Raw genomic sequence first — 17,165 nt, forward strand, 5'->3', positions numbered from 1 at the left:
GACGTATACAACAGCGTTTTCCAGTTCCCGCCAATATCCAGCAACTTCGCACAGCCATTGAAGAGGAGTGGGACATCTATCCATAAGGCCACAATCAACAGCCTGATCAACTCTATGTGAAGGAGATGTGCCACGTTGTATGAGACAAATGATGGTCACACCAGACACTGACTGGTTTTCTGATCCACGCCCCTACCTTTTTTGAAGGTACCTGTGACCAACAGATGCATATCTGTATTCCCAGTCATGAGAAATCCATAGATTACAGCCTAATGAATTGTATTAAATTGACTGATTTCCTTATAAACTAACTCTGTAAAATCTTTGAAATTGTTGAATGCTGCATTTATATTTTTGTTCAGTGTATATAAACAGTACCAGTCAAAAGTTTGGACACCTACTCATTCCGAGGCATTTCTTTATTTTGTCTATTTTCTACATTGCAGCATAATAGTGAAGGAATAAAAACTATGAAATAACACACATGGAATAATGTAGTAACCGAAAAAGTAAAACAAATCAAAATATATTTTATATTTGAGATTCTTCAAAGTAGCCACCCTTTGCCTTGATGAAGGCTTTACACACTCTTGGCATTCTTTCAACAAACTTCATGAGGTAGTCACCTGGAATGCATTTCAAATAATGTGTTTGAGCCAATCAGTTGTTGTGACAAGGTAGTGTTGGTATACTGAAGATGGTCTTTAACCAAATTGGGCTAAGTCCATATTATGGCAAGAACAGCTCAAATAAGCAAATAGAAATGACAGTCTATCATTACTTTAAGACATGAAGGTCAGTCAATTTGGAAAATGTCAAGAACTTTGAATGTTTCTTCAAGTGCAGTCGCTACACCATTTTGTTATCGCTTTCAAATAGGCACATTCTTCTCTTCTACCCTGCAACTCTTCCCTGGGTCTTTGGTGTAGAAGATATGTTTTCTGTCAATATACCTGGTAAAATAATGGTTAATAAACAACTCTAAGGGGGCCCCGTAAAATTATATTAGGTATTTTCCTGCATTCTGTTTTTCTCTCCTGGACTTTTTTCACACTAAATATTACAATTATTCATAAGGAAACAATTGAAATTTTAGACCATTTTAGGTCTTTTTTTGGTGTAATTCCCCTTTAATTGTGCACCAGGTGCCTGGTTATCAATAATGTATATGATCTAACGAGATTGGAATGTGTCATCTAGCGATGTTAGGCCTAGTGCTGCAGAACATACCATGGCAGAGTTTACAAAACAATTGGCACCCAATTGATTCAAATCATGATATAGTTCTGTTAGGTAAGCCATCTTTGCAGTTAACGTTCAACTGAGAAGTCTATCTACCCACAAGACAGTTATCATTGGGGCTCCCGAGTGGCGCGGTGGTCTAAGGCACTGCGTCTCAGTACAAGAGGCATCACTGCAATTACTGGTTCGGATCCAGGATGCATCATATCCGGCTGTGATTGGGAGTCCCATAGGGCGGTGCACAATTGACCCAGGGTCATCCGGTTTTGGCCGTCATTGTAAGTAAGAATTTATTCTTAACTGACTTGCCTAGTTAAAGGTTAATAAAAAGTGGCTAATTGGCTACATACAGAGTGATAGACAAACGTGCACACCAAAACAAACAGGTAGAAATGAATTGGCAGTGTTACATTTGGCTTTTTAAGGCAATAGTGGCTAACCAGGGGTGGGGTAATGTCAATATGGCTTGATTGTATAGTAGCAGGGAGCTTTATGTTGACAAATGGGAAGCTCCTCATAGGTGGGCTGCAAGCTAATCGTAGCTCGTGATCTAGCTGTTGGAGATGCCTGATCTAGACTCTAAAGCCTACATGCTTACCCTTTCAAAGTAGGAGGTACAGATGCAAATAAAAGATGACTGATAGTTGGTCAGAATATTCAGATCAGATAGTGATGTGACGATCTGGGCAAAAAACTCCATCCCACCTGAACAGGCTGAAATTCCTGGCATTTTTTTTTTTTTTTACAAACAGCTCTTACACAAAAAGGGCATTATCATAATTTTCACAATATAAAAAAATAAAAGTTCTCATGTTTTTAACTTCACTGCCCCTTTAAAATAATCCAGAGTATGCAAACAGAATTAGCCTAACCTTGTGTATTGGGATTTCTAATTAATTGCATTGGAGTTTACACGTAAGCCATTTGCAATTTGTTACTTTAAATGAATGTTCAGGTACACAGCAGGGACAAGTATATCAGTAATTGTACATTCTTAATCCTCATGGCTATTAACCCAATAGCCTACTCTGAAATGCGTCCACATTTTCTGTCTGTTTGTAGGTAGGCTACAAACAGAAAATGTGGATGCAAGCGTATGGTAAGCTTGACATTACAGTAGGTGTAATGTCAAGCTTACCATACGCTTACTTCCAAGTCAAAACAGTTCACACATTGTAACGATGTATGCAGAGAGTCGGGAACAAGTGCAGGGCGTGAACACGTTTAACAAACCAAAACAAGAACCACTAACAGCGCACCGGCATGAAACCAATACAGAAACAATAACACCTGGGGAAGGAACCAAAGGGAGTGACAAATTGTCCAGGTGAGTATCAATAAGCGCTAGTGCGCATGACGATGGTGACAGGTGCATGTAATAATCAGCAGTCTGGTGACCTAGAGGCCAGAGAGGGAATATATGTGACAGTACCCCCTCCCTGGCGCACGGCTCCAGCCGCAAGGACATCCCGGGGATCAGGAACAGACCGGCCACCTCTGCCAAAGCGCGGGAACCTGCCGAGCCAGATGTGGCATGGGAACCTGCCGAGCCTTGAAAACCTGACGAGCTAGAAGGGAGTGACATAAATAGGGCAGGTAATCAAGGAGGTGATGGAGTCCAGGTGGTTGTCAATAAGCGCTGGTGCGCGTGACCATGGTGACAGGTGTGCGTAATAATCAGTAGTCTGGTGACCTAGAGGCCAGAGAGGGAGTATATGTGACACACATACAGCGCCTTCCGAAAGTATTCAGACCCCTTGAATCTTTCCACATTTTGTTACGTTACAGCCTAATTCAAAAAAAATAACGTTTTTTAAATCCTCAGCAATCTACACACAATACCCCATAATGACAAAGCAAACACTGTTTATTTTATTTTAGCGAATGTATTAATAAAAATAAATACAATTATTTACATAAGTATTTATACCCTCTGCTATGAGACTTTGAAATTGAGCTCAGGTGCATCCTATTTCCATTGATCATCTTTGAGATGTTTCTATAACTTGATTGTAGTCCACCTGTGGTAAATTCAATTGATTGGACATGATTTGGAAAGGCACACAACTGTCAATATAAGGTCCCACAGTTGTTAGTGCATGTCAGAGCAAAAACCAAGCCATAAGGGCGAAGGAATTGTCCGTAGATGCGCCGAGACAGGATTGTGGAGAGGCATCAAAACATTTCTGCAACAAGGTCCCCAAGAACACAGTAGCCTCCATCATTCTTAAATGGAAGAAGTTTGGAACCACCAAGACTCTTTCTAGAGCTGGCCGCCCGGCCAAACTGAGCAATCGAGGGAGATGGGCCTTGGTCAGGGAGGTGACCAAGAACCCGATGGTCAATCTGACAGAGCTCTAGAGTTCCTTTGTGGAGATGGGAGAAACTTCCAGAAGGACAACCATCTCTGCAGCACTACACCAATCAGGCCTTTATGGTAGAGGGGCCAGACGGAAGCCACTCCTCAGTAAAAGGAGGCTGCACATGACAGCCTGCTTTGAGTTTGCCAAAAGGCACCTAAAGACTCACAGACCATGAGAAATAAGGTCCTTTGGCCTGAATGCCAAGCATCACGTCTGGAGGAAACCTGGCACCATCCCTACGGTGAAGCATGGTGGTGGCAGCATCATGCTGTGGGGATGTTTTTCAGCGGCAGGGGCTGGGAGACTAGTCAGGATCGAGGGAAAGATGAACGGAGCAAAGTACTGAGATCTTGATGAAAACCTGCTCGAGAGCACTCAGGACCTCAGACTGGGGTGAAGGTTCACCTTCCAACAGGACAACGACCCTAAAAACACAGCGAAGACAACACAGGAGTGGCTTCGGGACAAGTCTCTGAATGTCCTTGAGTGACCCAGCCAGAGCCCGGACTTGAACCTGATCGAACATCTCTGGAGATACCTGAAAGTAGCTGTGCAGCAATGCTCCCCATCCAAGTTGACAGCTTGAGAGCATCTGCAGAGAAGAAGAATGGGAGAAACTCCCCAAATACAAGTGTGCCAAGCTTGTAGCGTCATACCCAAGAAGACTGCCAGCAAATACCGCCTCGAAAGGTGCTTCAACAAAGTACTGAGTATATTTCAATTTTTTTATTTGTAATACATTTGCAAAAATGTCTAAAAATGGCGTCCTGAGTGGCGCAGTGGTCTAAGGCACTGCATCGCAGTGTCAACTGTGCCACTAGAGATTCTGGGTTTGAGTCCAGGCTGTCGCAGCCGGCTGCGACCGGGAGACCCATGGGGCGGCGCACAATTGGCCCAGCGTCGTCCGGGTTAGGGGAGGGTTTGGCCGGCAGGGATATCCTTGTCCCATCGCGCAATAGCGACTCCTGTGGCGGGCCGGGCACAGTGTGCGCTGACACGGTCGCCAGGAGTACGGTGTTTCCTCCGACACTGGTGTGGCTGGCTTCCGGGTGAAGTGGGCATTTTCAAGAAGCAGTGCGGCTTGGTTGGGTTGTTTCGGAGGACGCACGGCTCTCAACCTTTGCCTCTCCCGAGTTCGTACGGGAGTTGCAACGATGAGACAAGACTAACTACCAATTGGATACCACGAAATTGGGGATTTTTTTTTTAATGTAAACTTTTTTCTATAAACCTTTCATTATGGCGTATTTTGTGTAGATTGAGGGGAAAGAAACAATTTAATCAATTTTAGAATAAGTCTAACATGACAATGTGGGTAAGACTTTCCGAAGGCACTGTATATTATGACGAAATGTTGACCTTTTTTTGTTAGTTTTGGTCTTCGGGTGTTTGTTTTTTTTGGCTGGTGGTGCGCACAAAAAATATTCTTGAGACAGTTTCAGTAGTATACGCCCCTTCGTCAGAGATTGGTCAACAGTACTACTCCATGTAGGAGTGGGCTATGGACTGGATTCTTCAATGAAGTGTTTGTCATTCAACGAGATTACTAATTTTCATGCCGTTTTTCACTTGGAAAATACTGCACCAAACATCTTAGATATAAAATTGCAAACATTTTGGCAAAAACGTTCTAATTAATTACAGATTTCTTGAGCTGCAAAAACTTTTTGGGCGACCTGACCGTCACATAGAAATGCGTTATCTGTAATTCTCATTGAAAGTGAGTCTAAGAAGTTGTAGATCTGTTCTATTTCTATGCTTCCAGTTAAATTTAGTTTTTGCGTCTTTTACTTTCGGTTTTGTACACCAGTTTGCAAAAGCTGAAAATACAATCTTTTTGGTTATGGAAAAGATATTTCACAGCAGTTTTGTCAACAACTGAAATTAAGTAAACTATCATTTTTGCAACCAGGAAATGGCGGAATGATTTCTGCATAGCTCATCTTTAAATCTGACTAATTTGAGAAAGTGTTACTAGCTATGTTGTTGCTACAGTGTCTCAAGAGGGACAAATAGTAATATTACTGCTTTTTTCCCCTCAGTCTTCAAGCGAAGGTCTTTTAGGGTGTATGCAAGTTCGCTTCTCCTGAGTTCTGGTAAAAGCAAACTGAACCTTGTAACGATGTGCGCTGAGAATTGGGAAGCAAGTTCAGGGAGTGAGTGATTTTTATCAATGAACGAAACATAATATAAAACACGAACAATGCACAGACATGAAACCGAAACAATGACGACTGGGGAAGGAACCAAAGAGTGATATATATGGCAAGTAATCAAGGAGGTGATGGAGTCCAGGTGAGTGTCATTATGCGCGTAACCATTGTGTGCCATAACGAGCAGCCTGGTGACCTAGAGGCCGGTGACAAACAGGGGCGGAAATCCCGGGGGGGACGGGGGGGGGACACGACCCCCCCATCCTGGGAAAAATATGATTTGTCCCCCCCAATATATCACTGAAACATAACTATGTAATTTAATAATATTAATAATATGCAATGAAAGCAATTGTGTTGATTATAGACACTTAATAGCTCGTTTTTAAGTTTCAAAAGATTGCGACCCCCCCACCCTTTGCCTCACAATGGTTTGATCCACTGCCAGTTCCTTAGCTTGCGAGGTAACGTAGAGGTCGTATCTACTGTCTGAAAGGCACTCAATGCACGTAACTGACGTGAGGTTAATCCAGTCAATCGCGCACACACACTAGCTGAATATGCAGAGCTAGCGCGCAAATATTAACTATTAAGCTAGCTAGTGCCTATTCCATTTATGTGGCGTTGTCAAAGATGGAATCTTTGCTATCGTCAATTTATTCCAAGATCAGCATGCATGTAAGTTAGTGCTTCAAAGTCCCTGTGATAAGGTTAGCGATAAACTGAACAGAACTACACTCTCTTCTACCATTGTTTTAAATATATTTAATGGTCTCGTTGCAAAAGCTAAATTGTCGCAAGGGAACTTTTATTTATATATTTTATTTCACCTTTATTTAACCCAGGTAGCAAAGATTATAGCAAACACCACTGAATTGGTGCTCGCTAGCTTTGCAAATTCAGCTATTGTTAGAAGCCAGCCAATATGAAACAAACGATTAAAATTACAAAAGGTTGCAGCATATGTTGTGTAAATGGTGAACTCATACAGCTGTCAACTCTTGTCACTGCAATCCGTTTCACATTTGCTAGCTACCTTTTAGATCGAAGCCCATATAGAATGATAGAAGATAAGATGATAGAAGCCCATTTCCTACTGTAAATAACCTACATACTGTGTGTGTGTGTAGCCAACCAGGTTGAAAAATGAAATGAAATTCTAATGGAAATGTTTCACAATGATGTCATTAGGCAGAGCAGGCAACAGATGGCACACAGACAGCAGAGTTGGGGACAGATATGCAGGGACAGACTGGCAGAGACAGGGAGTCTCAGGTAAGTTTGTTGAGTCTTTGTTTGGAAACATTATGAAAGGTTCTCAATTTTTTTTACTTGTAAAATAGGAACATAATTGGAAAATGCCATGGACACCCCCACTCTCAACTTAAACTGGTGACTGAACTAAGATTTGTTAAAGGCAATGGTATTGCTGTTGTGATTAGTTGTGTAGTTTTGGGTACCGGTTGTTAGGAGTACGGCAAACACCTTATTTCTTTGGTTCCTCAATATACATTTACCATATTAAACGTAGGCTATGTGTTACAGCACTACTTTTGGTGTCCCCCTCAGGAATTGCTCTTGAGAAAATGTAATGTAATTGTCCCCTCCAAAGTTGATATCAGATTTTCGCCCCTGGTGACAAACCTAGTCAAATTGACTTGTTGTAGATTAAAGGCTGTGTGTGACGACAAATTACTTTTTGCGGTTAAATTTCCTATGTACCGAATAAAAAATACACATTAAATGTGTTTCCATCGCATTTAACTCTACTGATGGTTTTCTCACAAAATGTAGTATTGGCACGTGCACTCTAGCCAATAGCTCTCAGAAATAGTGCTGGTGAGATTATTATGGATAAAAGGGCAATAATATTTTAATGCCACCAGAATAAGACCCTCAATATTTATTGGAAAGGAGCATAAAGCTCATCACCTTGCACTTTCACCAACCTGTTAAGGTCATGTCACGTGTGCTCCCTCTCCGGCCTCTAGGTCACCAGGCAGCGCCATATGACACTCACCTGGACTCCATCACCTCCTTGATTACCTTCCCTATATCTGTCAATCCCCTTGGTTCTTTCCTCAGGTGTTATTGACTCTGTTTCATGTCAGTGTGTTTGAGTCTTGTTTTATGTACCGTTTATTTACTAATCATTCACTTGCTTCCCGACTCTCAACGTACATCGTTACAGTTCATCATAAGTTATTTCACCTGTAGCCTAATAAATTGCATGGTTTTCCGAGTCATAGGAGGAGGAACACACACCATATAAATATACAGTACCAGTTGTTACATTCCCCAGTTTCTGTGTTGTGGGTTTGTATGCGTGTGTATTTCAGGAAATGGCTTCCTGGATTCCTAAAGCAGCTGATTGGTCGGCCCCATCGCTGATTGGCGCTCTGACCCCTCCCTCTCGTCAGGGATACAGCTGTCTCTTCAATTACTAACTCCTTCTCCAGCTTGATAAAAGCCAGTGTTCCTTCGTCAGGGAAGAGAGCTTCTTTTTATGTCTTGTGTTGGTTATTGTGGTGGCGGTCAGTAAAAGTTTAAAACACATTTTTGTAGCTGCTCCTTCAGAGGTATGCGAATAGGACTTAGTGTTTTTGGTTAATGAAATGTTTCACTTAAAGTCTTAGTAATCATTCTTTTTCATTTGTTCCCGGGGGGAGAGGGGAATGCACCTTGGAAGTGTTTAGGCAAGAGGCCTGCGGGCATACATAACCCGTAGTATTTAATCTGTCTATGCACACTAGGTAAGACCTGGGCGGACCACCCCTTGTACTTTGGTTAGCGCACCAGGTGGTGTTAAAGGTTGGGTAAGAAGTGGGAAGGTAGGAGAGGGGACGCTACCTTTACATTTCTTTGCTTTGGTTCTGTCCAGACCCTTTTTTCCCCCACTTTACCGTGTTTAGGAATAATAAATTCCCTGTAAACGGTATTTTTCTCTGCTTCTGTTGTCCTTCTCCGCACCTACAATCACATAGTTTTCTTCATTCCACGGGGAGTTGAGATGTAGCGGGGTGTTGCATTCTCTCCAAGAGGCCTACGTAACACAGTCAAAAGTTTGGACACCTACTCATTCAATGGTTTTAATTTAGTTTATCAAAATATATTTGAGATTCTTCAAAGTAGCCACCCTTTGCCTTGATGACAGCTCTGCACACTCTTGGCATTCTCTCAACCAGCTTCACCTGGAATGCTTTTCCAACAGTCTTGAAGGACTTCCCACATATGCTGAACACTTGTTGGCTGCTTTTCCTTCACTCTTTGGTCCAACTCATCCCAAACCATATCATTTGGGTTGAGGTCAGGTGATTGTGGGGGCCTGGTATTTTGATTCAGCACTCCATCACTCTCCTTCTTGGTCAAATAGCCCTTACACAGCCTGGAGGTGTGCTGGGTCATTGTCCTGTTGAAAAGCTAATTATAGTCCCACTAAGCGCAAAACAGATGGGATGGCGTATCGCTGCAGAATTCTGTGGTAGCCATACTGGTTAAGTGTGCCTTGAATTTTAAATAAATCACTGACAGTGATTTCGACCATGAAGGCCTCCTCATGAGAGACAGTTTCATCATAGCGCTGAATGGCTTTTGCGGCTGCACTTAAAGAAACTTTCAAAATTCATGAAATTTTCCGAATTGAGTGACCATGACTTTATAGTAATGATGGACGGTCGTTTCTCTGTGCTTATTTGAGCTGTTCTTCCATTTTACCACAGAGGGTTCTTTTGTGTACAACCCCTACCTTGTCACAACACTACTGATTGGCTCAAACTCATTAAGAACTAAAGAAATTCCACAAATTAACGTTTAAAAAGGCACACCTGTTAATTGTAATGCATTCCAGGTGGCTACCTCATGAAGCTGGTTGAGAGAATGCAAAGCTGTCATTAAGGCAAAGGGTGGCTACTTTGCACAATCTCAAATATAAAATATATTTTTATTTAACACTTTTTTGGTTACATGATTCCATATGTGTTACGTCATAGTTTGATGTCTTCACTACTATTCTACAATGTAGAAAATAATACAAATACATAAAAATCCTTGAATGAGCAGGTGTGTTCAAACTTTTGACTGGTACTGTATATCTCATGACTAAGTTTCTGCCACCATTTCTCGCATCATTAATTTTAACACAAATATCCTACCATGTCAAACGAACAAATGATCTGTCTGCATTCTGCATGAACTACCAAAACTATCGTTTTCCATCACAGCTGTAGTGATTTTTATTTTTTATTTTTTTAATTCTCTCAATTTGGGCATTGCAACAAATCTTGCATTACTTGTGTCATTATTTAAACTCACAACGTCTAGTGAACAACCATGACGTCATAATGAGGCGCATTATTACGGAATATGACGTAGACAATAGGGAGATCAGATTGGTTTCTAGATTTGTAAACACAGAACCAGATAATCACAAGACAAAATTAAACCGTGCCGTTTTTGTAATACCCTAATAATACCCAACAACTGGCGTCCATTTCAACTATCATACGATCGGTTTGCTGTTGAAGTCTCTCGGTGTGCGCATGCCAAATGGCGTAGTGCATGAGCAATCGAGAGGAAGTGGCGGGTGATCTGGGTCCGCACCTTTTCCGGTAACACAGCACCGCCACCGCTTTGACTGAACGACTGTAGAGAGAGGCAAGAGCGGGGAGAATCAACCTGGGGACCGGGGGTTGCCGCAGTTGCAAGTAAGCTACCTATCACATTTTCCAACGCGACGCCTTTTTGTGTAAGCTTTTAAATTATACTGCGCGCTATTTTCAGGCTGGAACAGTGCACTTTTGACATAAGGGTAGCCGATTAAAGTTGTGCTCTGTCTGTCTGACACCCCTCCCTTTTCTGAATTGCTCTTGTGTTACAGGGAGAGAAAGAAGAGCGGAAAGTCGGATGAATCAATTACCTTTTGAGCATTGTAGACCTGGTTGTCCCGGCGAAGATACGACTGGGGCTGATCTTATTTGTCTCCGGTACAATGAACTCCCGAATAGAATCGTTATTTTGAATCCGCCGATTGGAATAAGGGCAAGCGGACAGCCGGCAGACAAGGAGGAAGTCGGAACTACTACGGGCTTTTGAGAGGGCCTACTTTCTTCAACGCAACTATTAGGCTATATTTTTGGTATTTCTTTCTACATGATTGAAAACACCAAGGTACGCACCGGGACCTGAAATTTAGATTCAAATAATGTCGGGTTGTTAGGCTAATCGTTTGAATCAAATAGACTGAATTATAGTGTTGTGGATTATGAAAATATTTCCCCACCCTCTCCCGGCACCTAGACGTCAAATTCTCAACCACTTCAGTTTCTCTTTGCAAACCTCTCGTAGTTCCTAGTTATTTTCTGACAGCTGTTAAGGTAACGGAATATTTGTATCTTTCAGTGAATACTTTTCCATTGCTTGCCCGCCATTCTACACAAGAGTTTCTGGAACAGTCGTTTGTAACTGCCACCGTCTTTAAAAAAAAAAGTAGACTTGTGTCAACGTACCACTGAGACTGTCACGTGGACGTCTGCTGTCAGGCAACCTGCTACCGCAATAGAAACGAAACCTGTAACTTAAATTTAAAAAAATACAATTTCTGCTCTCTCGAAATCATAGGGAAGCAATTTAGATTTTTTTTCTAAGGAAGTGGATGTTCATGCACAGCCTACAATATGGGGAAAATGCTCTCGAAGATCTTTGGCAACAAGGAGATGAGGATATTGATGCTTGGACTTGATGCTGCTGGCAAGACCACCATCCTCTACAAACTGAAGCTGGGCCAGTCCGTCACCACCATTCCCACTGTCGGCTTCAACGTTGAGACGGTAACCTACAAAAACGTGAAGTTCAACGTGTGGGACGTCGGGGGCCAGGACAAGATCCGGCCGCTGTGGAGGCACTACTACACCGGCACCCAGGGCCTCATCTTCGTGGTGGACTGCGCCGACAGGGACCGGATAGACGAGGCCCGCCAGGAGCTCCACCGGATCATCAACGACCGGGAGATGCGAGACGCCATCATCCTGATCTTCGCCAATAAACAGGACCTGCCCGACGCCATGAAGCCCCACGAGATCCAGGAGAAGCTGGGCCTGACCCGGATCAGGGATAGGAATTGGTACGTTCAGCCATCGTGTGCTACCACCGGTGATGGACTATACGAGGGTCTGACCTGGCTCACCTCCAATTACAAATCTTAATGTTCATCACTTTTATGTTCAGCCTGGACTGTTTAGTTACAACAAGCAAAAAAGAAGTGAAATGAACGAGATGGAAAAAATTACAAGCTGAGGCAATTAATGAATAATATGACTTCTCAGATGATTATATGAAAAGATTGATTATACATTTTTTCTTTTGATAATGACTTCCCTATAACCTACATTTTCTTTATAAACAAAAAATACTATTGTTTTGGCTGGCTTTTCTTACATATTTTTTCCCGCTTTGGCAATGTAATATACTTCGCTCACATTCTTATCACTCAATACTTCACTTTCAGAAGCTCTGAAAGATGCGTATTCCAACAAACAAAAAAATCTCTTGTATGATGTTTTGGGGGATGGCAGGGTTCTATAGATACATTAGACAGCCTTTTCATACAGTATTCTCATGTCCCGACTTCCACCCAAAAGATGGGAAATGCCCCTTTGAGGACGTTACCCATTCATATCTGTGCCCGGAAACCTTGGGGCAGCATCAGCATATCAGTTCAACTGCCACCATGTTTTTTTAAAGAATTAAGATTGTGTATTACGGACATGTAAGGACCTTATGAAGAAGTACTTTTTTCACTATTGATTGTAAAAAAAAAAAAAAAAATGCTGAGATTGAGGAAAATGTGTTGGTATGTAATTCCTTAAACAGTGATTCCATCCATGATGTCTGCTAGGGACGTTTTCTAAAAAGACACTATATGGATGCTGGAATATATGGAAACGGACATGGATGGATATTGTTATTTTTGTTCTGTTTTCGGATCAGAATCTTTTAGCACTGATCTCGTTTTGCCTCTACCAAGCGCTTCCATTTGCAGTTCTGGCTGGCTTTTGCGAAGCCCTGAGTTTATAGGTGCACCAACAGACTGACAGCATGGCGGAAAGCACACTCATAGCTGAGTCTGCACAATAGGTGGGAGGGGACTACCCTATCCGTGAGAGGATGGGAAGACGCATACTATAGACCCCTTGACTAAAAGTGCACACTTGACTCTTGACTGACTCTTGGACCCCAGTAAGCATTTACTTTTCAACCCCCCCCCCATACCACTTCAATGGTGCTCTGCTCTCCAGTAACTGGGGCCTTCTGCGCTGCTCATTCACATCAGCTGTACAGCTCATGTCATGCAGTCAGACAAGGCTGTACTTTTTGTTCAGTATAGATAAGAAAATGCTTTGTTTTATTTTTTTTTGTTTGATTTGCTATGCTGACTAAATAATAAAAAAAAGATATCCACACCAACATGGAAGTGTAGCTTTTTCAATATGATGCCTGCAACACAAGTTGATTAACATGTACATGCTTAAACTATTTGAATGTCACGAAAGAGGAAGTAAAATTTGGCTGTTAAAAAAATTGATGTGTGAACTGTGAAGTCTGTTTGGTGTGTTTCCGTTGTGCTCTTTCATGGCGTGAGTCACAGGCTTTGAATAAGTGATGAGATCTCTGGTTTCGGGTTGTGATTGTCAGGTAGCTTAGACCTTACTTTCAAGGCCTCTATGTATCCCATAGTCCATTAGAATACTGTAGTAGGAGTCTCTAGTGTATTTAACCCAAAGTGCTTTTTGACATTTTAGGGATGTGTAAGCAAATCATGCCCAAGCTGTTTTTCTTTTGTGAATTTGTAAGGGGTTATAGTCTGAAACTCAGTTTCTAAAATCAATTTTCATACTTGAAGTTGAAGAAAGTTAGTCCTTAAGTTAGTGTTGGTTTGAACGTAGGAGACTGCTGACAGATTGAACCCCACCACCTTCTCGATTAGCCTCAAATGGCCACAGATTGAGAGACATTGACTGGATGGAACTGACTGACACCTGTCAACTTGTGTACAGAGACGGTAGACAGCCAGATTCTTTTTAATGGGTCACTCAAACAAAGCCGTGTCCTCAAGAACAAACAACACTCAGTGTATTTGAGTATGTATGTTGACATTTTCAATTGTATACATTCACAGATTTAAATAATACATAAGGCAAGGGAAAAAGGTTGGTCACATTTAAACATGCCCTTAGTTGCTCAAAGTAACTTACTGTTTTGGCAAATCTGTTGGCAAGTGTAACGTAACGCGTTTGTTCACACCAATGAGAACCTGCTTGGCGTCTCGGTTGGAGAGTGATGTCATCCTTCATGCTCATGTGACCCGTAGGGGGTGTCAGCCACACAAAAGGCCCCAGCCAGCCTGGCTGGCAGCTCGCCCTGGGTAGACTATGCCCTTAGGTACAGATCTAGGATCAGTTTACCCGCTCCCAAATCCTAACATTAACCGTTAGAGTGGGGGAATAAGAAAACTGACATTAGATAAGTGTCTATGGGAAAGTTCATCCCCAAAAAGAGATAGGGAGGGTGAATTATTGGTATGACATCAACGACTGAAGTCAGAAACTGCTAGAGGGAGACATGCATGTCAGTGTGATCGTTGTTTGAGGTGTGGCACAGTTGTTCCAGAAAGTGCAGTCAGCCAAATGTGAAGCTTCAGTTTTGCTCTTATAGATGAGCGCGTTTATGAACGTTCAGTGTAACCTTTATGATAAAGACAAAAAAACGAGCAGTTTAATGTATTACATACTTGCCGTTTAGTATGCAGTTTGTGCAAATTTATTACCACACAATAATCCAGCAGCTAGTGCCCAGCCCTTATGGGTCTCTGTGAGGGAATGCCTTTCTCTGATGAAATGGAGGCATGGCTACAGTGTTGGCTAATGTGTTGTTTGTTCTGCGTCTGTTGGTTTGGAGTTTGACCTGGCTTGCTGTGTTGAAATGATCGACTTCCCTGTGACCCGGGCAGGCTGGACGAAGGACGTGTAGTTAAACTGAAAATCCACACCAGGGAGATCAAATGGAACTGCCTGCTATCTCCTCAGACCGCTGCGCCACTCGGGATGGTTCAAAGGCACTGCATCACAGTGCTAGAGGTGTCACTACAGACCCTGGTTCGATCCCGGGCTTTATCACAACCGGCCTTGATCGGGAGTGCCATAGGGCGGCGCACAATTGGCCCAGCGTTGTACGGGTTAGTGGAGGGTTTGGCCGGGGTAGGCCGTCATTGTAAACGCAACTAAATTCTAGAGACAAACGTTAAACTTCTGCTGTCCCTCACTCGCTGTATGGCAAATGTTTGAATAAGCAGTGTCTCGATTTGCTTGGTATGCAAACTAGAGATCACAGCATACACAGCAGGGGAGTTGAACTCTGGCTGTGTCTCAATCGACTAATGTGGCTTACGCTCCTTTTTTCTTCTCCATACCTTAATTTTCATTGGAAATAATCAGAAAACATTGGAGAAGCACCATGTTGAATGCTGAGCAGGATATTGCTTTCACCAGTCCATCTCACGTCAGCAAAGACAGAGGAGATAAGGAGAAGAAGCCATTCTAGACTATGGAGACTCAGCCATGTAGTGTTTAATTAGAGAGGCTCAGAAGCACAAGTGTCAGAGGCCTCCCTACAGCTGTCACTGCACTCTGTGGCGGATCTAAAATAAATGGCACTAACTGTTAGCTATTGTCTATCTGGGATTCTTGGGACGTCCATACCCTAAACCCGTTTTGAACTTTAAGACTTAGACCTTCATGATAAAGACCTCTTTGTGAAGTTAGTAGACACGTAGTTAGTTACATACCTGCCACATTTACACATTGAAGCTATATTCCCTGCTTTTCTGGTTCAACATTTTTTTTACAGCAAGATTACTATTGAATCACTCACTTTCCTCTAATGTCTTAAAGATGGGTTTAGAAGTGAACGTTATTTGAGGCATGTACAGTTGAAGTCGGAAGTTTACCTACACCTTAGCCAAATACATTTAAACTCAGTTTTTCACAATTCCTGACATTTAATCCTAGTAAAAATTCCCTATCTTAGGTCAGTTAGGATCACCACTTTATTTTAAGAATGTGAAATGTCAGAATAATAGTGGAGAGAATGATTTATTTCAGATTTTATTTCTTTCATCACATTCCCAGTGGGTCAGAAGTTTACATACACTCAATTAGTATTTGGTAGCATTGCCTTTAAATTGTTTAACTTGGGTAAAACGTTTCGTGTAGCCTTCCACAAGCTTCCCACAATAAGTTGGGTGAATTTTGGCCCATTCCTCCTGACAGAGCGGGAGTAACTGAGTCAGGTTTGTAGGCCTCCTTGCTCGCACACGCTTTTTCAGTTCTGCCCACGAATGTTCTATAGGATTGAGGTCAGGGCTTTGTGACAGCCACTCCAATACCTTGACTTTGTTGTCCTTAAGCCATTTTGCCACAACTTTGGAAGTATGCTTGGGGTTATTGTCCATTTGGAAGACCCATTTGCGACCAAGCTTTAACTTCCCGACTGATGTCTTGAGATGTTGCTTCAATATATCCACATCATTTTCCATCCTCATGATGCCATCTATTTTGTGAAGTGCACCAGTCCCTCCTGCAGCAAAGCACCCCCACAACATGATGAGTCATGTTGTGGGGGTGCTTTGGTGGTGTTCTTCAGCTTGCAAGCGTCCCCCGTTTTTCCTCCAAACATAACGATGGTCTTTATGGCCAAACAGTTCTATTTTTGTTTCATCAGACCAGAGGACATTTCTCCAAAAAGTACGATCTTTGTCCCCATGTGTAGTTGCAAACCGTAGTCTGGCTTTTTTATGGCGGTTTTGGAGAAATGGCTTCTTCCTTGCTGAGTGGCCTTTCAGGTTATGTCAATATAGGACTCGTTTTACTGTGGACATAGATACTTTTGTACCTGTTTCCTCCAGCATCTTCACAAAGTCCTTTGCTGTTGTTCTGGGATTGAGTTGCACTTTTCGCACCAAAGTAAGGTAATCTCTAGGAGACAGAACGCGTCTCCTTCCTGAGCGGTATGGCGGCTGCGTGGTCCAATGGTGTTTATACTTGCGTACTATTGTTGGTACAGATGAACGTGGTACCTTCAGGCATTTGGAAATTGCTCCCAAGGATGAACCAGACTTGTGGAGGTCTACAATATTTTTTCTGAGGTCTTGGCTGATTTCTTTTGATTTTCACATGATGTCACGCAACGAGGCACTGAATTTGAAGGTAGGCCTTGAAATACATCCACAGGTACACCTCCAATTGACTCAGGCTAATTGACATAATTTAGCAGAAGCTTCTAAAGCCATGGCATAATTTTCTGGAATTTTCCAAGCTGTTTAAAGGCACAATCAACTTAGTGTATTGTAAACTTC

General features: G+C 42.3%; 1 protein-coding gene across 2 annotated transcripts; it reads left to right on the forward strand.

Annotated features, from left to right (window-relative positions):
* Positions 1-10,159: 10,159 nt before the first annotated feature.
* arf6a (ADP-ribosylation factor 6a) lies at positions 10,160-13,333 on the forward strand. 2 transcript variants are annotated; one of them, XM_014144809.2, is made up of 2 exons: positions 10,160-10,461; positions 10,635-13,333. In XM_014144809.2, exon 2 carries the CDS (start codon positions 11,431-11,433, stop codon positions 11,956-11,958), a length of 528 nt encoding a protein of 175 aa, XP_014000284.1. In that variant the 5' UTR covers positions 10,160-10,461; positions 10,635-11,430; the 3' UTR covers positions 11,959-13,333. The 2 variants fall into 2 exon arrangements, with proteins under 2 accessions (XP_014000284.1, XP_014000285.1); XM_014144810.2 differs by having other exon boundaries at positions 10,215-10,502.
* Positions 13,334-17,165: the final 3,832 nt, after the last annotated feature.

Source organism: Salmo salar, chromosome ssa15 (genome assembly GCF_905237065.1).
Source record: "Salmo salar chromosome ssa15, Ssal_v3.1, whole genome shotgun sequence".
Taxonomy (NCBI): domain Eukaryota; kingdom Metazoa; phylum Chordata; class Actinopteri; order Salmoniformes; family Salmonidae; genus Salmo; species Salmo salar.

What these genes read in the sequence shown, in the direction of transcription:
- arf6a (XM_014144809.2), top strand. Translation starts at nt 11,431, where the DNA reads ATGGGGAAAATGCTCTCGAAGATCTTTGGCAACAAGGAGATGAGGATA.